Below are 22,896 nucleotides of genomic sequence, written 5' to 3' on the forward strand. Positions count from 1 at the left end.
GTATTATACCGCATAACTTTCTACTGGATGAACCAATTTTGATAATTCTTTTTTTGTTGGAAAGGGGATATCCCCAGTTTGGTACCATGATAAGGCAACCAGGATCTAATGATGGGATCTCAGAGAAATCGAGGGAAACTCTCGAAAATCCGCAATAACTTTTTACTGGGTGTACCGATTTTGATAATTTTTAATTTAATCGAAAGCTTATGTTTATCATGTGGTCACATATAAATTTTATCGAGATCTGATAACTACTTTTTGAGTACCTAATCTTTGATAACGTGTAGTTACTTGACTATTTTTTCGTCGATCTACGTTGTATTACTTGTCGATGTAATTGAAGTCGTTTTTTTTTCGTTTGTCTGCAAACACAATTATAATATGTAAAATGACGATTCGAATGTGCTCTTGAGGCTTATTTGAATGTAGATTCTGCAGAGAAGAATCGGCAAGAAACTGCGCAGTGAATATTTGAAAAAATATATGTAAATTGTGTTTTAGTGGTTAAGATTAAATATATTATCGTCATTTGGAAAATGTTGAAAAATTGTAGAATATTCTTACAATACTCTTTCTATGTGATGAAAGAGGCCTATGTCCAGATGTTAGATGTTACAAGCTGGATCGATCAATCCTATTAAAACTAACGCCTCATGTTAAAGAATGAACTTTGGTTCGATCTACAATAATATAATTACAATAAATATAAATAATTATTTTTCAATACAATAAAAGTATATACCTACATTATATGTTTAGCGCTTAAACTAAAAAATAGTTTAAATGAAAAACGCATTGAAATTAAATTCAATAAATTTGTACATAAAATTAAATTATTCACTCATTCGAAATAATTGTATCCAGTAGTGCCAAAATGGCACGGATGATTTCGCAATTTAAATTCAATTATATTCAACGTTCAACGGCTTTTAGTTTTGTCAATTTGACGTATATTTAATTATATAATTTTCGTCTATGTCAAGATAATGGAGATGACAGACGAGATTCTTGCGGTGCGGTCGAGCGTCTAACCCTAATTAAATTTTACAGACATTTTGAATAGTGTAAATTGTATGGTTATTCCTTTTGCTACAATATAATAAAATTATCAAATTGATGCTATAGTATATTTTCGGATCGTTCGCTTCAGCCTGTAATATTCCACTGCTGGGTATAGGCCTCTTTCCCCATGTAGGAGTAGGATCAGAGCTTAATCTACCACGCTTCTCTATTCCGGTTTGGCGGATATATTCCCTAATATGAGTAACGATCGCTATCAGGATTACATGATGCACGAGGCATGGTGGGAAGACCCACAAGGACTGCCAAACACCGAGACCACGGCAAACAACTGTATGGCCAATTCAAATGTTTGCTATGTGCGGGCATCGAACCCGCAACCACCAGCGCAACAGCCACAAACCAGTGCTATGATCGTTGCTCCAAGTCCAGTCGTATATTCTGATACTATTGTAGAATAAAATGCATTGTTAAAATGTACATTGTTTTTGTTGTGCTTCTCAGGGCTCATCATACAGCTTTTATTTTTTCTCTCTTTCTATAAGTAAATAACTAATATTTAATACGTTAAGGGCCTTTAAAACCAGTTGTGGATAACGTTATTTGACGGATGACGATACAAATAGACTTTGACAGTGTAAGGTAGAATAGGCCAAAAGGACCTACTTCTCCTCAATTTATAAACTTCAACCTTAAGATTAATATATGCGAAAGGAATTACCCCTGAATATAGTAGAATTCGATGGTAAATAACTATGTGTTTGCTCGCAAACGAAAAAAAAACCGACTGCAATTACATCGACATATAATACAACGTAAGTAGACGAAAAAATAGTCAAGTAAATGCGCGTTATAAATGATTACTCAAAAAATAGTCATCAGATCTAAATCACAACAAGGATAAGACGAGCATCAGCTTTCGATCAAAACAAAAATCGTCAAAATGGGTGTATCCGGTGATACGGTATAACACAACGTAGGTCGACGAAAAAATATTTAAGTAAATACGCATTATTAGATACTAGCTTCTGCGCGCGACTTCGTCCGCGTGGAACAGAGGCGCGCGCAATACTTGATCATTATTTTGCTGCGATGTTATTTAAAAACTGCGATATCTCCTGAGATACTCATGGGTATCGAATAATGTAAAAGACTATTTTGTTTTGAATTAAATACTTGTGATGAATAACGTTTTTATTGAGATAAGGATTAATATCATGTTTATAAAAACATCGTCGCAAATAATGCATTATTTTAGAACAAACTTGGTTAGTATAAAAAAGGTTATAGTGAGCCAACCTTAAAAGATTGCGATATGCTGTCGCGGACTTTTTTTTAGAAATTTTAAAGAGAATTAATTCTGTCATACGTGATTTTGACGAAACTTTAACTGTTTTCACATCGCACGCAGCGGAAGCTCTCAAAAGGAAAAAGAAACTCCGATTTTGAAACATTCTTCATTGGTGCTCCGCTCTTTTTGGTCTTAGCGTGATGATATATAGCCTATAACCTTCCTCGATAAATGGGCTATCTAACACTAAAAGAATTTTTCAAATCCGACCAACAGTTTCTGAGATTAGCGCGTTCAAACAAACAAACAAACAAAGTCTTTAGCTTTATAATATTAGTATAGATAACTCAAAAAGTGCTAGTTAGATCACAATTAAATTTAAATGGTACCACATGACACGCACCACCTTTCGATTAAACAAAAATGTTTGAGTTACCCCTAATAATAAGTATTTTATATTCTGAAGAAAAAGGAAGGAAGGGAGGGGAGGAATTATGGTCTATATATCCTGTGTGTGTTGTCAATATCATCCCTCAGTATGATCTCCTTACATCGATCGTTACATTGCCCTAGTCTTTGTTGTCTCGACTTGTACGAGACATGACTGGAATAAACGTTTAACATCGGACGATGAATAGCGATATATTATTTTAATATACGACGTGTATGTTATTTTATTTGTAAGTTATAGTTTTGTAAAAGAAATAAATTGATTGTTAATAGGATAACTTCAATGATATGTTTTACAAAAGTGTTTAGAATTATGAAAAATCGATTTTGTTATGTATGAAAGTATTATATGTATTTATTTGTTTAGGATTGATTATTTATTTATTATTATTTAACTGAGGTAGGGCACAGCAGGAATTTCCTGCTCAAAATATGGAGCAGCCCGACTGGGGTAGTACCTCGACCTTACAGAAGATCACAGCAAAATAATACTGTTTTCAAGCAGTATTGTGTTCCTGTTGGTGAGTAAGGTGACCAGAGCTTCTGGGGGGATTGGGTCGGTAACGCGCTTGCGATGCTTCTGGTGTTGCAGGCGTCTATAAGCTACGTACGCTTGTTTGCCGACCTAGTGACATAATAAAAAAATATTTATTACTAGCTGTGCTCGCGGGCTTAGCTAGTCATTGATATAATCATATCATTGTACATATACTTACATGATGATCAAATAAATTTTAATGCATTTTCTCAGATATGCGAGCTTGTCGGCGGTTACCTGGCTGGCAGTCTGTCGGTGATGAGCGACGCCGCTCACATGTTGAGCGATTGTGGAGGCTTCGCGCTGGCGCTACTCGCTTTCCGCTGCGCGTCGAGGGAACCGACAGCGAGCATGTCTTATGGGTATCGGAGAGCTGGTGAGTGTTTTTGAAGTTAAACTTCTTGACGCACGCTTGACTTGGGAGTAATGTGGTGAATGTGGACGGGAGCGTTACGAAAAGTGTGATCGGGCGAGGCGAACGGAAGTAGAAAAGTTTGAAAGGAAGATATAAGTTAGTGAAGCTAGAAAGAGAGACAGAGAGTTACGTTTCGTAAGTTTTACTTCAGTCGTGTGGTCTAAAGCAAACTCGTTTATTTTTATAGTACAAGTGTTCGGTCCGCCTGATTTTAATTGAGCATTGCAAGCGCGTATCCTTAGGTTAAGACACTTTCCTAGTTAGGCTGATCCAAAATTTGTGTAAGATATTTCTGGGCGTGCCCTACCTCAGTATTGTTTGGGTAACTTCGAAGTATATTATGATCAATGGTGGTGCAATTAGCGTAGTTGGCAATGATTCTACCTTCCGTTCCATGTCCTTGGTGTAATAATATGAATATAATTATGTGTTGGAAAAAAATACGACTATGTTACGTTTATCCATTTCATTTATTCGTTACTATCTCATTATATATGTTTAGTTTACTAAAGAGTGACGTAATTTATGATAATATAATCTCGTCTAAAAATTGCTATGTAAAAGAGTTTTTAGTATCAGACTTTATTATCTCAAGTTTACTAAGATTAAATAATTACTAATCGTGGTAAACTGTTTTATTCTACTATTGTAGCTTATAGATAAATCTTAACTTAAGTAATGACGAAAATGTTTAAAATTATCTTTTATTTTTTTACGCTAAGTTTGGTAATCGGTTCCCAACCTTTTAAGGACTACCGCCCCTTTTCAAGAAAACGAAATTACAATACCCCCTTAACGAATAGTTAATTATTTCAATTTTTTATATGTCTATCTATTATCTATTAATAATCACAAATTATAAATTAGACCCCCCTCTCCCTCCCCCTCTCTCTCTGCAATCGCTGCCTCTCTCTTTATCTGCAAATGCTACTCTAGGTTGTGACTGAGGGTCGGGATTATTAATTCAGACAAAGACCATACAAAGTTTTAAACAACAAATGCAAGACCATACACAAGGCCTGAGCGCCCTCGCACTAGGTCACGGTGCAAAAAGGTTTAATAGAGTTGGCTGTTTTAAATATTTCTTCTCAAGTCCTTGAAAATATGATAAATCTTTGTTCTTTTTATCAGCATTTATTTTATTCAAGTGCTATTGGAGCTTCATTTGAAAATAAATTTTTTGGCAAATTAAACACACAGGTAATAATTCGTTTGTTAGAAGATTGCGCAAATCCATATTTCAAATATTTCAATAATCATTTCTTCTTAGTTTCAGACATTTTGGAATTCATGATTTCAATTTCATAAGTACAATAAAAAATATTAATTTTGAGGATATGACAGATTTTGATATTATTTCTTTCATATTGTTTATATCAGTAGATATGTTATCATTTCGTGTGTTCATTTATCTTTTGTACTAGACTAGATCATACACGCTGTTCCACCTGCGTTAATGATTAAATACAATTATGTTTTACGTTTTAGACAAATTGGTGCTGGCTCATTTTTATTTGATTAAAATAGTACTGAAACTATATTACATGTAGATTTTCAGTATAAATTGTTGATTGCATTCTTTTTAACCGACTTCAAAAAATAGAAGAGGTTCTCAATTGGGCATTATTTTTTTATGTATGTTACTTCAGAAATTTTTACTGGGTGGATCGGTTTCGTTGATTCTTTTTGAATAGAAAGGTGGTGCTTGTCACACGGTCCCTTAGGAATGTGATTGAGATCTGACGAGTACTTTTTGACTTATCCTTAAAAATGTGTATTTATTTAAATATTTTTTCGTCTACCTACGTTGTATTACAGGTCGATGTAACTGAAGTCTGTTTTTGATGGATGAAGGTCGAAATCTGTATATGAGAGAGTGTTGGATCAGCCATTCAATTCAGTTACAAATTGTATATATTAATAAAAACACACTTAAAACATTGTTTTAAAAATTGGCATTTTTGGACCTTTTTATACTTCAAGAGTGGCTAACAAGCCCACTTGATGGTTACCGGTTATCGTAGGCTAAGGACACTAGTAACACCAGAAGCATCGCAAGCGCATTGCTGACCATAACCTCACGAGGAGCTCTGGTCACCTTACTCAAAAATACAACACTGCTTCAAAGCAGTATTATTTAGCTGTGATCTTATGTAAGGTTGACGTTCTTATTTCCCCAACTGAGCAGGTCCAAAATTTGAGCAGTGTATTTAAACCTAGGACCTAACCTTTTAAAGACCCTGTGGAAGGTAATTTAAACCTAGTGCCAAACCTTTCAAATTTTGAACGTTTTGATACGTTTTTATAATTTCTAGCTTTTTTTGACAATTTTATCTTATCTAAAACGTATTAAGATACTTATAATATTGTGTGCATATCTCTGAACAGTCTCACGAACTATATACACATAACAATAAAGTTACTTAAAAGATTTAGCCAAGATCGTCTTATCAGTACGATATCAGCAGGTATCATTTGATGTGTAACTAAATTTGATTATTATACACTTATTTGGTTAATATTTTAAACGGGATTCAATTGCCCATCTTAGGAACAGATGACTGTGTATGTGTGTGACGAGGAAAGATCGGATTAGAAATGAGTATATAAGGGGAAGTTTGAAAGTAGCACCCGTGATAGAGCAAATGAGGAGCAATAGGTTAGCGTGGTATGGGCATGTAATGAGGAGGGATGACCGCTATGTCGGTAAAAGAATGTTAGGGATGAATGTCGAAGGACGAAGAGCGATCGGCAGACCGAAAAAGCGATGGATGGATTGTGTTAATGAGGATATGGGAAAGAAAGGAGTAAGCGCTGAAGTGACGAATAATAGAGAGGAATGGAAGAGGAAAACATGTTGTGCCGACCCTACATAAGTGGGATAAGGGCAGGACGATGATGACTGTGTATGTATGTATGTTAAAAACTGTAGAGGATGGATTTAATCAAACCACATGTACATCCATACCAATATACCATTTATAAGCCATATACGTAGAATGAGTAGTTTAGTTACAAAATGGCTTTTCAATTTTATAATGTTCCATATTTTTTTTACACGATAAGAAATCACCAACATTTTATATACTAAAACCTTTTCCGAAACACACTGTATTTATATACGATTCAGCAGTTTTCACAGTGTACCCGAAAAAAAAAATAACTATAATAAATATATTATAATTAGATGGTTTTACATGTCTATCAATTGTTTTTCTAAAGGAATATAAAATTATTTTCAAATATAAAATTATATAAACTAAGTAAGTAGTCAATCTATATATCTATACAAAAAAATAAAATTGGAGTGTCTGTTTGTAATATTAAAATAACCGCTTTTACTAAATACATATGGATGTATACACGGTACATATACGAAAATAACATTTTCACAATTTTTGTCTGTCTGTTTGTTCGGGCTCAATCTCTGAAACGGCAGGACCGATTTTAACGGGACTTTCCCTGGCAGATAGCTGATGTAGTAAGGAGTAACTAAGGCAAATTTTATTTCCGAAACTTATTTATTTTATAACTGCGAAATGAACAATAACTTTTTTGTTAAATTCCACGCGGACGAAGTCGCAGGCACAGCTAGTAAGATAATATAGAAAAAGTGAATCCTAAATTATAATTTATGTTAAAACATTGATTACTATGCACTTTTTGTAATACGAGTAATATACGATATTCGCTAATCTAAATTTAAATTATGCAGTTATGTTAATTAATTTTGTCTATTTTATTTTAATTTAATGTTTATTTATTTTTATTTTTATTTAATGTTTTTACAGTATAAAAATGTAATTGTAATAATAATATTCAGATTCCAATTATTATTTAGTTAAAATTTACTGTGTTCAAGTCGATTTTACCACTATTAAATTATCTACTATGGTATCGCCCGTTGGCGCAGTTTATATGCTTTATGTTCCGCGGGTTGCGGGTTTCCCCGGCGGGTTGCGGGTTTCTCCGGCTGGTTGCGATTCGCACCTGAGTCTGGTTGTAATATTTGTATTTATATATCTATATATGAATTATTTCTATGTATATTTAAAAAAAAATAGTTATAACAGTCGGATGTTACCTGTAACACAAGCATTAAGTTGCTTATCATAGGAACAGACGACCGTGTCTGTATGTTATAAGATATTTATATTATATTTATTTATTGTATCTTAAATCACTTTGGCATCGTCATGATACAATAATATAAATATTATTAATATCGAAGCCACCACCGGATTCAAAATGTAGTTTTAAATAATTGGGTTTCATTAAATACAATAATATACAATTTTAATGTTTGGTATTTTGTATAGGATAGATAAGCTTACTTGATAAGTTCTAACCGACTTGAAAAAAAGAGGACGTTTCCAGTTCGACTGCATTTTTTTATTTGTCTTACCTAATAACTTTTTACTGTGTGGACCGATTTTGATGATTTTTTTAATGAAAGCTGATGCTGGTCATGTGGTACCATTTAATTTGATTGAGATCTGACAAGTACTTTTTGAGTTGTTTCCAATGATGCGTATTGCATTTACTGTTTTCGCATTATTTGTCGATATAATTGAATTCGTTTTTATTTTTTTGGTTGCGAGCAAGCATAATTATGTTGAATATAAAATATAAGACTTTTTATTAGTTTCTCTTTTCAAATTAATAGTTTATATCACAAGATATACGATTTCACGGCTTACATTATTAAACAAAATTTCAAATCTTAACGTTAGTTTACTAGTTTACTTTTTTCATACAAATTTTCGAATTTCCAGAGGTCCTGGGCGCGATGGCATCCGTCCTTCTAATATGGGCGTTAACGGGCATATTCGTGTATGTAGCGGCCCTACGTGTGCGCTCCGGTGACTATGACATCGAGCCGGATATGATGATGTTGGTGTCCGGGTGTGGGGTCGGTTTTAACGTCGTGCTGGCTCTGGTACTGCACGGCTGTGCTTCGGATATAGGTGAGTTGCGCTTATTTATTTCTTTGAAATTTTTATATTTTTTAAACATCAGTCATGATAACTTGACGTTTTAGTAGCTAGTCTTTGTGGCTCTCCCCACCGTGCCTCGGAGAGTACGTTAAGCCGTCGGTCCTGGTTGTTATCATGTACACCTGGTAGCGATCGTTACTCATAGTAGAGAATATGTCCGCCAACCCGCATTGGAACAGCGTTCTGGATTAAGCTCTGATCCTTCTCCTACATGGGGAAAAAGGATTATGCCCAGCAGTGGGATATAACAGGCTGAAGCGTAAGCGTATTAGTAGCTAGTTGGCGCAGTATTATTGACTTTAGGTTTATTGTAAATACAAGTCGGTACTACAAGGCTTCTATCAAAACATAATATTTGAGTTGCTTGACATTGGAACAGACGACTGTGTGTTAAAAGATCTTTAGGTACTTATATATACGCCGAGTTGCACGAAAAGAAAGTAAAATTTAAGTAGTGATTAAACTAATTTAATCGCAAAAATTGTAGAAATTATTTTAATCTCTACTTAAATTTTAATTTTGTTTAGTGCAACTCGGCGATAGTCACTTAATTTAAACTAAATTTCCCCTAAGTTAAAAAATTCGTTAATAACGATTTCAGATATACATATGTGTTATACATTACAAAAAATATGTATAGATATTTTTTGTAATGTATAACAATATTTTTTGTAATGTATATCAAGTTTAACCTGGCAAATATTTATTACCAGCTCATCACCACTCTCACGGTGGCGCGGCTTGTTCCCACTCCCATGAGCGTCGCTTCCCTCTTTTCCGGAGGCAGAAACAAGCAAATGGTACCATCGCTAATGGAGACTATAGCATGAAGGACCTCGCCAGCACTGAGGCACATGTCACCAGCTCCACTGCCAGGTGAGTTTCATGAAGGTTAATTGAAATTGAGATAGGGTAGGAAATATCCTGCTCAAAATATGGAGCAGCCCTAGATCCTCCTCGATCTTACAGAATCACGCCTCAATAATACTGCTTTCAAGTTGTTTTGTGTTCCTGTGATGAGTAAGATAAAAAGCGCTTGCGATGTTTTTGGTGTAGCGGGCGTCTATAAGCAACGGTAATCGCTTACCACCAGGTGAGCCGTACGCTTGTTTGTCGACCTGGTCGTGTAAAAAAAATAATGGAATAGTAGGTCTTTCAATCCATTGGTGATATATAAATAATATAAATAGGTGCTCAAAATGTTCAGACAACAAAACCGCCATCTTAGAAATGTCGATTCGAAGTCGAATTTTGATATAATATTAAAAATTGTTTTGAATTTCCTCATGTGTGGTTAACACAAAAATAAATCATAAGAATCAAAAATAGCACGGTGTCGTCTTCTGTCAAAGAATTCATTGTAATTGCACCGACACGGTAAGTCGGAGGTGCAGGTTCGATCCCCGCTGGAACGGTCGATTTTTGATATGATATTAAAAATTGTTTAGAATTTGTTTAGAGTTTCCTCATGTGTGGGTAACACAAAAATAAATCATACGAATTTAAGAGTTTTTGTCAGCACTTGTACTGGTCGTTAAGTCCATCGTGATTAATGATGTATAACTTGTACAAACTAGTAATAAAGCGTAGATAAGTTTAACATAAGCCCCTATGAGGGTGACATATTCAGTGTATGAATAAACCCTCTATAAATAAATAAAGATTAAAAAAAAAGTCCATCGTCAAAATAATTAGCGCAAAATTTGCATAACTATAAGATTAAATGAGTCCAGTTCTACGTTTCTCAAGGGTAAAAATCAAGTTACCTTAAGTTTACGAGATTCAGAAACGTGTTGCCAAAAACTGTTTTATTTAGTCAATTGAAAACAAGAAGTCGTTAACCACTATTTCATTACAGGAATATAAACCTACGAGCAGCTTTGATCCATGTGATCGGTGACCTCATACAAAGCTGTGGTGTGCTTCTCGCCGCAGTACTTATTAAAATTTATGTAAGTAATTTTATCATCACATCATCACTTCAGCCTAATACAGTCCACTGCTGGATATTGACCTCCACAAGCTCGCGCCAAAAATGCCGTGAACTCATACGTTTTGCTCATAGTCACCACGCTGGGCAGGTGGGTTGGTGACCGCAGTACTGGCTTTGTCGCACCGAAGATGCTGCTGCACGTCTTTGGCTTGTGTGTTTCAAAGCCAGCGGTTGGATGGTTATCCCGCCATCGGTCGGCTTTTCAAGTTCCAAGGTGGTGGTGGAACTGTAAAGCCTTAGTCGCCTCTTACGACACCCACGGTAAAAGAGGGGGTGGCTATATTCTTACTGCCGTAACCACACAGCATAAGTAATTTTATAGTTGTCACAAAATTTTGAACGCACTCGAAAATGTTGTAGGGTATTTGCAAGCCGCTCTGGTGTAGTGGTGCGAGTAGTCGCCTAAAACACCTACGGTTTACGGGTTCGATTGCCGCTCGAGATGGATATTTGTATTTGTACAAATATTTCTCTTCGGTTTGGAAACAATGTACATTTTAACAATGCATTTTATTCTACAATAGTATCAGAATATACGACTCGTTGGAGCAACGGTCACAGCACTGGTTTGTGGCTGTTGCGCTGGTGGTTGCGGGTTCGATGCCAGCACATGGCAAACATTTGAATTGGCCATACAGATGTTTGCCGTGGTCTCGGTGTTTGGCAGTCCTTTTGTGTCTCCACACCGTGCCTTGGAGAGCACGTTAAGCCGTCGGTTCTGGTTGTTATAAATGCCTGATAGCGATCGTTAGTCGTAATGCAAAACATTTCCGCTAACCCGCAGTGGAGTTCTCCTACATGGAGATAGAGGCCCAATAACTCATTCCACGTGTTACAGGATGTATGCGTATTTGTAAGCAAAGTAAAACGTTATCTGAATGAGGAATTATAGGAACTGAGGACTTATAGCATTTGCAATGTCACGATGTTTTCCAGCCGGAAGCGAAGGTGATCGACCCCATTTGCACATTCGTGTTCAGTGTGCTCGTGTTGCTAACGTCGGCGCGCGTCGTGCGAGACGCTCTAACTATGCTTATGCAAGGAGTTCCCGCTAATTTCAAGTAAGTACGGCCGCTTATAATTTTATCGTACCTAGGTAACGGAAAACCATGCTTTACCGAAAAACTTTTGGAATTAGTTGTTCTGGGTAATTCAATACGTCGTCAAAAGATGGCGTTGTATGTTAAGGATGTCAATTTGAAAAATGGTTTTTTTTTTCTGAAAATAAGTAACTAATATTTATCGTTTTTTCAAAGTAAATTTTCCGATTCGAGATTATAAACGTATTTTTTATATGAAATTAAAGTTTTATATTAATATAGGTATCGGGAGTGCGTGGCTGCATTGTCTGCTTTGAATGGCGTGCGTCACGTGCACTCAGTTCACGCGTGGGCTTTGTCGACCCACCACACTGTTTTAACTGCACATATTGCTATTGGTAAGATTATTTTACTACCTTTTACCTTTCAGTTAGAAAAGTGTATGTTTCAGCTCGACACGCGATAGGAGTTTACTCTTTTCCCGTAAGACACTTTGCGCGGCATTACGTTAATCTCGACGTCGCTGCTGAGCGTTACAGTTTCACAAGATTTACTCATACCAAGGGCTTTGTCATTTCTTAAAGAGTAAACTTCAATAATACGATTTAACTTAACTTCCAGACGAGCTGACCGACTGGGAGGCGGTCCTTCAGGGCTGCCAGCAGCTGGCTCGCAGTCAGTTCGGAGTGGCCAGCGCGGCCTTCCAGCTGGAGCGCTACTGCAGCGCCATGTCCGCGTGCCGCCGCTGCCGCCAGCCCGCCGCCGCGCCCTGACCCCTGCGCACGCTGAGCCGCTAGCCGGTGCGCACCACGCCCCCACACACCAACACCCCCCACCTTCCAGCTGGAGCGCTACTGCAGCGCCATGTCCGCGTGCCGCCGCTGCCGCCAGCCCGCCGCCGCGCCCTGACCCCTGCGCACGCTGAGCCGCTAGCCGGTGCGCACCACGCCCCCACACACCAACACCCCCCACCTTCCAGCTGGAGCGCTACTGCAGCGCCATGTCCGCGTGCCGCCGCTGCCGCCAGCCCGCCGCCGCGCCCTGACCCCTGCGCACGCTGAGCCGCTAGCCGGTGCGCACCACGCCCCCACACACCAACACCCCCCACCTTCCAGCTGGAGCGCTACTGCAGCGCCATGTCCGCGTGCCGCCGCTGCCGCCAGCCCGCCGCCGCGCCCTGACCCCTGCGCACGCTGAGCCGCTAGCCGGTGCGCACCACGCCCCCACACACCAACACCCCCCACCTTCCAGCTGGAGCGCTACTGCAGCGCCATGTCCGCGTGCCGCCGCTGCCGCCAGCCCGCCGCCGCGCCCTGACCCCTGCGCACGCTGAGCCGCTAGCCGGTGCGCACCACGCCCCCACACACCAACACCCCCCACCTTCCAGCTGGAGCGCTACTGCAGCGCCATGTCCGCGTGCCGCCGCTGCCGCCAGCCCGCCGCCGCGCCCTGACCCCTGCGCACGCTGAGCCGCTAGCCGGTGCGCACCACGCCCCCACACACCAACACCCCCCACCTTCCAGCTGGAGCGCTACTGCAGCGCCATGTCCGCGTGCCGCCGCTGCCGCCAGCCCGCCGCCGCGCCCTGACCCCTGCGCACGCTGAGCCGCTAGCCGGTGCGCACCACGCCCCCACACACCAACACCCCCCACCTTCCAGCTGGAGCGCTACTGCAGCGCCATGTCCGCGTGCCGCCGCTGCCGCCAGCCCGCCGCCGCGCCCTGACCCCTGCGCACGCTGAGCCGCTAGCCGGTGCGCACCACGCCCCCACACACCAACACCCCCACACACCAACACCCAACACCTTGACACTCCCACGACCCAACAACTCCCACACGTACCCCCATCCCCCTCCACTCAACTCTTACTTAATATATTTACTCGCACTTAATATATTTCATCCAATTTGTGTCAAAAATATTTGCTTTTTTTCCTTTCTTTTTCCAACTAAATTAAGAACTAAAACCTATAATGAACGTTTCTCTTTCTCCAGGATATGGAACAAAGCGGCTGAGCGACACGACCAGACATACAAATAGAAAAATGATAACTCAAATAACGTGAATCGAAGGTGAGACTTGCATTATAAAAAAGGGAACGAAAAACTGGATTCAAAATATTAAATAACACATAACTTGGATATGAAAAGACTTTATGTGGGTGTCGTTCGACAATTGTTATGTGGTTTAAAGATCGGTTCCTATATTCAGAAAACGATTCGTTTTTCCGTTAAGATAAAATATTTTCGAAAACACTAAACGACGACGTCAATAGAAGAAATAATTGTGTTTGCAGGCAAACGAAAAAAATCGACTTCAATTATTTCAACAAGTAATACAACGTAGGTAGACGAAAAATTAGTCAAGTAAATACGCATTATCGAAAATTACTCATAAAGTTGTAATCAGATCTCGATGAAATTTAAATGTGACCACATGATAAACATCGGCTTTCTATTAAATTAAAAATTATCAAAATCGGTACACCCAGTAAAAAGTAATGCGGATTTTCAAGTTTCCTCAAGTTTCAAGTTATCTCATCATTAGATCCTGGTTTCCTTATCATAATACTACATGTTCAAAAAATGCTTGTCAGTTCCGGCACGCGTCTGGAGTTTATTCTTTAAGATTACCGTGCTATTTGAAAATATATGTATTTTTTCCGCGCATGCGCGGTAAATCGGCACTTACTCCCTATCTGGAAGACAGACATTTTGTTGGCTACTGAAACCATATCTATCAGGTTGTCTTCTGTTTCTAAATTCCCTTGTAGTTGTTACAGTTTCCTGCAAACTTTTTTCTCCATCTTCGTACTCACTGGGTGCATACTCAGAGTCAGAGTCATTTGTAGACTTCATGGAATGTGAAAGTATCATCTCCCACTGAAGATGACTGGTCTATATCTTTAATAGTTTCATTTACATTTTCCTTTTCTATTACTACTATGGTAGTGTTTTCTTTCTTGACGAATATTACATCTCGACTAGTTGTTATTACATTCTTAACTGGATCATACACTCAATAGCTTTTGCTCCCATCAGAATATCCCACTAGAAAACCGTTTTGGGCTTTTTTATCCCACTTTCGTCTCTTCCCTTTAGCTATGTGTATTATTACCATGCTGCCAAAAACTCTCAGATGACTTATATCAGAGTTGACACTATGCCACAGTTCATAATGTGTTTTTCCTTGTAATAACAAACCTGTGCGATTGTGCAAATATACCGCTGTGTTTGTAGCTACAGCCCAGAACGTCTTGCTTAACTGTGCATTAAAAAGTATGCACCTTGCTTTCTCAACTAAGGTTCTGTTCATACGTTCACATAGTCCATTCTGTTTAGGCGTGTATGGACATGTCGTTTGACTATTCCTACTTTATTTAAATAATTATTAAACTCAGCATTGCAGAATTCTCTTCCATTGTCACTTCTAATAATTCTTATCCTTTTATTTGTCTGATTTTCAACTAACACTTTGTATTCTTTGAAGCTTTTCATAGCGTCATTCTTGTTTTTAAGAAAGTAGATAGCTGTCGTTCTGGCGAAATTATCGACAAATAAAATGAAGTATTTAGAACCTCCAATGAACTCGTACTCCTTAGGATCACAGATGTCTGTGTGAATAATATTCAACACCTCTGTATTTCTCTTACCAATATTAGTAAAAGGTAATCTAGCTTGTTTACCTTGACAGCATACGGTACAGGTAGACTTTGTAATGTCAACTTTCTCTTTCAAGGTCAATCGTTCAACTGCATTCTGCATTTTATTCAGACATTCGCTGTTTACATGTCCTAGCCTGCGATGCCAGAGTTCGCCAGATATGATCGCTGCTGCAGACATATTTTCTTGAAGCTGTAGCTAGTAAACTCCATTTTTTAATAATCCGTAAGCAACCAGTGTACCTTTCTGATTGTGTATTTCACAAGCATTTATAGTAAATACAACATTATTACCTTTGTGAATTAATTGGCTAACTGATAGTAAGTTAGTTGTCAATTTCGGTACGCTAAACACATATTTTATGTCCACATCAAAACTGCAATCATTAACTATGGTAGAAATCTTTACATCGCCGGAACACGCAATCGGCACTTTTGATTCGTCAGCTACTGTAATGCCTTCTTTTTCGTAATAAATATTCATGAGCCATTGTTTATTTGGCGTCAAGTGCACGCTGGCTCCAGAATCACATACCAATCTTGGTTTTTAAAGTTTCCGCTTAGAAATACTGCACTGAACACGTTTGTTTATGTTCATTTCTTTTGTTATTCGACACTTCAGCCGTACATTGTGACTTATAATGTTACCCTGTTATACCTGTTTGTTTGCATCGATAACATTTAATTTCTTTCTTCGCCTTTGTTGACATCGTCGTTCCATGTTGGCCGCCATGATTGTTAGTTTTGCTAACCATAGACTTCCTGGCCGTCGATGAGTGTTGCCAACCTCTATAACCACTGGCCAAAGCGCCATTCGATTCATCGTTCATTCCATTCGTTCCGTTTCCGGTTCCCATGTCAAGTAACTAATTTTAATGGTGTCTGTTGTTATCTGAATACCCGAATGTTCGATGGCCATTATCATGGGGGCATATTTTTCAGGTAGCCCTGCTAACAACAATGAACCAATCCACTCGTCGTTTAACTTAAATCCTGTATTATACAACTTTTGCCTTGTTTGTATAATTTGTGTCACATATGCAATCATGGAACCACAATTTTCGAGTCTTATAGAAATTAAATTTCGTAGTAAGCCTATTCTTCTTGCAAATCCGGAATCATCAAATAAGGCTCTTAGCTTCTCCCATAATTCCTTGGTAGTAGAAACATTTCTTATATGTACATACAATGAAGAGTCAATCGTGAGAATCAGCTTCGCTTCTGTTTTTGCATCCTCCTCGGTAAACAATCTTACATCTTCCTCTGGTTTGATGCATTTCATCATTCCTTCTAGGATTAAGAAGTTTTCCGCTGCAAATACCCATACGCTGTAATTTTCTCTGCCTCTTAACTTCGGTACATTGACAATGTAATTTGCCGCCATTTTTAGCTTGACGCATGCAATCCAAAAAAAAAATACTGATCGTCTAAGCTAGCTAATCTTATTATCCTACTTCGAATTATTATCACAATAATAACTTGATAACTTTTAAACTTTCGCGATAATTAGCTAAAACCCTTAAAAGGCATAAATCTGGGCCCATAACCTAATGAAATGATGAAACAACGTCTTGCTTATTTGACTCGGAACGAACTGATTTATTAAAAGATAAAACTAACTACTACACGTGATCATACTAAACACTAGGTGGCGCTTGGTGTACTCCTATATTATTTTTATAAAAACTCACAGTAAGCAAAACGAATCGTTTTCTAAATATAGGAACCAAGCTAATTCGTTACAAGTTACTTTACAGATTCGGTCGTTAGTAACTTTCTCGATACTTATTAATTATAAGGAAAAGTCAAATAGAAGCTTAGTATTTCTGTAAAATGTCCTAACGTTCTATTTATTTAAAATAAATATTTATAAACAATCACGGACTCATAGTATTGTTGAGTAAGTGCAGGAACATTCATTAAAATGTATTAATGTATGATTTGACAAAATAACTTAGAGACTTGGACAAATTCTTTGTAGTCAAATATGGCGAAAATTTAATCATATTTCATTTCCGTACTTTTTTTAGTCTACAAAACCGTTACGCTTGTTTTAAAGATAAAATTCTGACATAAACATTTTTCGAATTGTATTGAGATTCCTTAATTGAATAGATCCAAGCCAGTTAATCGCTATATCGTTTTGTCCAGCCCTTTAAGTGCTAATTTATTAAGTTTACGTAAGTAAATAAATAAATAAATGGACTCCACTATAACATTTAGAAGCCCAGTAACGATTCGTCAATTATCTAGTGACGAAAGGCTTATTAGTATTAAAGTTAACTTAATCAGGTTAATTAATTAAAGCTGGCAAGCGTAACACAGGCACATATTGCACTTGTGTTGAGTTCGTGAGTACAAGTATGTGACGTCATAGTACATGGTCCTTCATGCCACATATTAGAATTATTATATCGTGGTGGTTTTTTGAAGGCATCTCTCAGTTGACGCTCTATTTTGATATTTTCTTAATTTAATAGAAATCGTTTTCTTTTTTATATTAATTTATTAATTAAAAATTGTAAAATTAATTTTTTATATTAATTTATTAATATAAAAATGAATCGCTAAATATGCTAAGCGCTAAACTCGAGAACGGCTTGACCAATTCGAGTCGCTTTTTTAAAAGTTCTTCGTACGTGTAATCCTTAAAGAATGAAAATTTCAGAAAATGTAAGAATTATTTTCTCTTCACTCGTTTGACAGTTCACGAGACATTGGCTCAGCTAGTTTTATAATATTAATAACTTTAGTGCGAGTACAGTAAACGTGCCAGGTTAAAACAATTTAAGTCTGGTTTCTATATTCAGAAAACGCTTGGTTTTGCTTATGAGTAGTTAAATTAGTTAGTAGAGCAGGGTAGCCTACTCTGGATTAAGCTTTGATCCTTTTCTTAAATGGAAAAAGAGGGCAATACCCAGTAGTATTACAGACTGAATCAATGATTCAATGAATAAAAGTTAAATTAAAAATTTTTTTTTAGAAATTTAACTACTCGTAAATAAAACGTGTCGTTTATGAATATAACAACCATTACCGGTGTTAATATTAGTGCGATTGTAGTGTTTCTAGTGCCAAAGTTTGTAATAAATATGTATTTAAAATTTAAATTATAAATAGTTAATATGTTACGTTTACAGAGAATAACGATTACTAATATAAATATGATATTCACTTGTTGAATTGCATTTTAGATGTAAGATGAAAATTATTATTTTTGAAGTATTAAATGTTAATAATAAACAATTATTAAAAAGGTACGCACAATTTTGATTGATAAAGCTCAGTGTATGTGATGGATGTCAACAGATTATATTTGTAAAAAGTATAATTAAAAGTATTATATTACGTAATTGTGATCTTCATATATTTTTTTTATTAGTAATATTATGTTTAAGTCTTATGTATATATGTACTTCCGTGTATATTTATGTTGACTTCACATAATTTGGTTAAGGTTAAGTATTATGCCTGATGTTTTAAGTGTCAATATTGGATTTGTACCGTCGGCCAAGAAAGTGGTGTTATAGTCTTGGGCTTAATAGGACGTTGTTCGGTGCGCACTCTATTCGTACAATTCGAAAAATGTTCTAGTACACCTTATTAGTATTAGTAGTACTTATTAGTATTTAGATTTTTTTAAATTATTCTTTTCATCATTTCGATAATATTTTTTAGTACTAAAGATACGATTGTGAAATAACAAACTTCATTATACGCATTATTTGATTTCCCTTCATGCTTCAACAGGCTTAGGACTGTCATTCTATTATTAAAAGAATGGCGTATTTAAAAATCAAATATGTACAACGATTTATTGAATAGTTTCTTGAATATCTAGTTTATTTGTTTTTGGTTTTTTTTACTTCCCTTTTTTGCTTTTTTAAAGCGATTCTTAATCGTATTGTTACGTATTAGGGTTCGAAGGATTTGGAGAGAAAGACCTGCTGACTCTTTTCAAGACTTTATTCACTAGCACTAGGTCCAACACAAAGCACTAGGTTCAAACACTAACCACTAACGATGTCCTAAGTCGTAGCCAATGTCGTAGGTTTCGCTGGTACCACTCTTGATCACTAGTTTTCACTCTTGAAGTCGCCTCGAAGATCGCTCAAACTGAACTGTCTCGCTCGCCTCCCTGCGGCTATTTATATTGGCCGAGACGAGGCCCAGAACATTCTGGAAAGTTCGCGCATGTACCCGGTTTTCGAAACTATACTTCTACATAGTTCCACAGTAGTTTCTCTAACGCCATCTAGTATTGAGTAGAGAGTTTCATGCGGTCTCTGTCTTTGTGTGGTTTCAATGGTTGCCGCTAGATGGCGCTAGTTTCTTTGTGTGTTCGTAAAACTACTCCCCTCTTAGAGATGCTCGTCCCGAGCATCATTGTTACTGCCATGGTAACGCGCCAGACGGTCAAGGTGTACCACTTTGAATGTCCCTTGTAGCATATATTTTTAATAGCACGTAGTTTCGTTCCTGCTGATGTATAATAGCACAGTTATGCATTAGCGTTGCTATTTACTTTTTCTAGGCGACTGATTTAATTTTTGGAATACCCTCGTATTGTATTACGTCGCGGTTCACCTTTGGGGGTAGTTGTGTCGCGACGCGCTGGGTTTGCTGTATATAAGCCTCAGGGCGAGTGTTTGCGGCCTTTTTGGGTTGGATTCTCTCGCCGACTTAAGGTCTGGGTGCAATTTATTGTGGGTGAGTCATTGTAGTTTCTTATGGTATAAGCTTTGCATCAATGTAAGTTGATTTTGTGAGTTTTTGAAAAAGAAGATTAAGATTCTGTAGGATTTTTTTTACTCTCTCTCTTGTAGTCTCGTGTTAGGAATTGTGGGTGACTCTCTGGCCCAACAAACAATTTTTTAACACGTAGCACCCTCTTGGTTGCTTTTGAATCCTGTAAGTCACATCATTCAGTCGGGTAACCACTTTGTATGGACCGTCCCACTTGGTCTGCAACTTTGGAGATTTCCCTTTCCGGCGGGTTGGGTTATGCAGCCACACCAGTGACCCTTCCTTAAAGCCGCTCGTGTTCGATTTCCGGTCGTATCTGGTTTTCATGTTCTCACTTGACTGTAAACCCATTTTCCCGAACCAAGGCGTGTATATAGCGCATTTTTTCCCTTAAATCGCTGACATAGTCTTGTACGGTATTTAGTTCCTCCGGTGACCCTCCAGTCAATAGGTCTACTGGTATTCGTAATTCTCTACCGTAATTGACATACGCCGGGGTAGCTTTTATGCTCTCGTGCTCGGCGGTTCGGTACGACAGAAGGAAGAGCGGTATATACTTGTCCCAATCTTTTTGTTTGTCGTCTACCAATTTCGCTAAATGCCTCTCAAGGGTCTGGTTAAATCTCTCAACCATTCCATCAGACTGTGGACGGTACGCGTTGGTCCTCGTCTTATGCATGTCCAAAATTCTGCACACTTCCTGGAATACTTGCGATTCGAAGTTCCTGCCCTGATCAGAATGGATTTCTAGAGGCACACCAAAGCGACATATCACTTCTTTGACTAACTTAGAAGCGACTGTTGTAGCTTCTTGGTTTGGTATGACGAACACTTCGGGCCATTTGAAGTAGTCCATGACAACCATAAAATACTTGTTTCCCGATTCCGTTATAGGAAATGGCCCCGCTACGTCAACTGACATTCGTTCCCACGGTGCACCGACGTTATACAACCGCAGGTTCCCACGGCTCCTGGTCTGTGGTCCTTTTACAGCAGCACAAGTAGTACATTTGCGGCACCAATCCTGTACATCATCTCGACAATGCAACCAATAAAATCGTTCTCGCACTTTTGTTAACGTCCTCTTGACACCTAGATGACTTCTTGATACGCCATCATGTATTTCACGGAGAACATCTGGTACTTTCGTTCTTGGGACAATTATCTGAAGGTGGAACTCTCTGCCGTTAGTCTTCTCCCATTTCCGGTAGAGTATTCCGTTTTGAAGTATCAGACTGTCCCATTGAGCCCAGCACGCCTTAGTAACAGCGCCAGTGGGTGCAACCTCACTCCAGATTGGTTTTACGTCACCCCGTTTCTTCCATGTGATGATGTGCCGGTCGTCATCTCTTTCTTGAGCTTCCCTCGTAGCATCATTCTCCCAGAGACCCAAAGGACTTGTTCTTGTTAGCTTTAATGTGACTTCATTAGATTCTTGCTTAACACAATGTTTGCAGTCTTCCGAACACGGCCTTCGTGAGAGTGCGTCGGCATTCCCATGCAACTTTCCGCTGCGGTGTTTCGTCTTGAAGTCATACTCCTGCTCCTAGACAGGAGGCGAAGCCCTTTGCTTCTTCAGCTCCTCTATTTGTTCCTCGATCCTTTTCATCCTTGCTATCTGGGTCTTCTTTTGCGGACAGTTGAGCTGAAGATGGCCCCTCTCGCCGCACTTGTAGCACATGACTCCAGAACTTTTCTTCGTAGGAGCCTTAACTACCTTGACTTCCTCAGAGACCTCGCGGATCTTATGGATCTGCCGTATGTCATGGCGAACAGCCTCGACCTCCAAAGCATGCGCCAATGCTTCCTTTAACGAGGTGTGGTGGCGAAGCCTCACTGCAGCTCTGACCTCCAGGTCTTTGATTCCGTCGACAAATGCTTGAACAATATTCGTGTTTACCATCTTGGTGTCGGCTCCTGGGTATGACTTCCTGACGAGTTTTTCGATTTCCAACGCCCATTGTTGTAGTCCTTCTCCTGGGCGTTGAACTCTGTCACGCAGTTGGGCACGGAACACGTGCTCCAGATGTCGATCCCCGTATCGGGATTCAAGTGCCTCCATCAAGTCTTGGAACCCATTTTCCGTATGTGGCAGTGCTTCCAGAACCGACAAAGCTTGCCCCCTGAGCGCAACAGTGAGAGCGGTCAGGCATTGTTCTTCCGTCCATCCGTTGGCAGTAGCAACAGTCTGGAATTGTCGACGATAAGCGTTCCACGAAGTAGTGCCGTCGTATGGAGGCACTTTCACTTTTGCTCCTTGCCCCACGACAACGCACGACACAGTAGTTCCACTAGACATCGCAATTCTCATGGTTTCAAGGCGTACTACTCTCTTCTGTAGTTCAGTGAGGCCGGTTTTCACATTTTCAAGATCCAATCCTAACCCGGTAACTCGTTCTTCCACTACGTCGACATCTTTTCGAAGCTTAGTCACCACGTCGCTAACATCTTTTATAGCCCAAAGCGTTTTTTCTTGGAGCTCTTTTTGTTGCTCTTGTGATTCTTGCAATTTGAAACTCGTTTGCTCTTGTGATTCTTGCAAAGCACTACGAATTTCAACCCTTTGCTGCTCTTGTGATTCTTGCAAAGCACGAATTTCAGCCCTTTGCAGCTCCATTAATTTAATTAAACTTCCTAATTGAAGAGCCACTTGAGAGTCTGTAGAAGCTACGGTGTCGCTGGTGGGCGTGGTAAGGTGGGCGGATCCAGTGGGCGGGGCCTGAATCCGAGTGGGCGGGGCCTG

General features: G+C 38.7%; 1 protein-coding gene across 1 annotated transcript in view; it reads left to right on the forward strand.

Moving 5' to 3' along the window:
* The window catches only part of LOC123665605 (zinc transporter 2-like), a 54,543-nt gene extending 40,484 nt beyond the window's left edge, over positions 1-14,059 (forward strand). Inside the window, exons 3-10 of the mRNA XM_045599886.1 lie at positions 3,516-3,678; positions 8,493-8,684; positions 9,428-9,590; positions 10,573-10,666; positions 11,644-11,768; positions 12,030-12,145; positions 12,369-12,547; positions 13,741-14,059. Coding sequence (XP_045455842.1) covers positions 3,516-3,678; positions 8,493-8,684; positions 9,428-9,590; positions 10,573-10,666; positions 11,644-11,768; positions 12,030-12,145; positions 12,369-12,520 — 1,005 coding nt within the window. The 3' untranslated portion in view covers positions 12,521-12,547; positions 13,741-14,059. The remainder of the gene's footprint in view (positions 1-3,515; positions 3,679-8,492; positions 8,685-9,427; positions 9,591-10,572; positions 10,667-11,643; positions 11,769-12,029; positions 12,146-12,368; positions 12,548-13,740) is intronic.
* The last annotated feature ends 8,837 nt before the right edge of the window (positions 14,060-22,896 follow it).

This window comes from Melitaea cinxia, chromosome 24, assembly GCF_905220565.1.
Source record: "Melitaea cinxia chromosome 24, ilMelCinx1.1, whole genome shotgun sequence".
NCBI lineage: Eukaryota > Metazoa > Arthropoda > Insecta > Lepidoptera > Nymphalidae > Melitaea > Melitaea cinxia.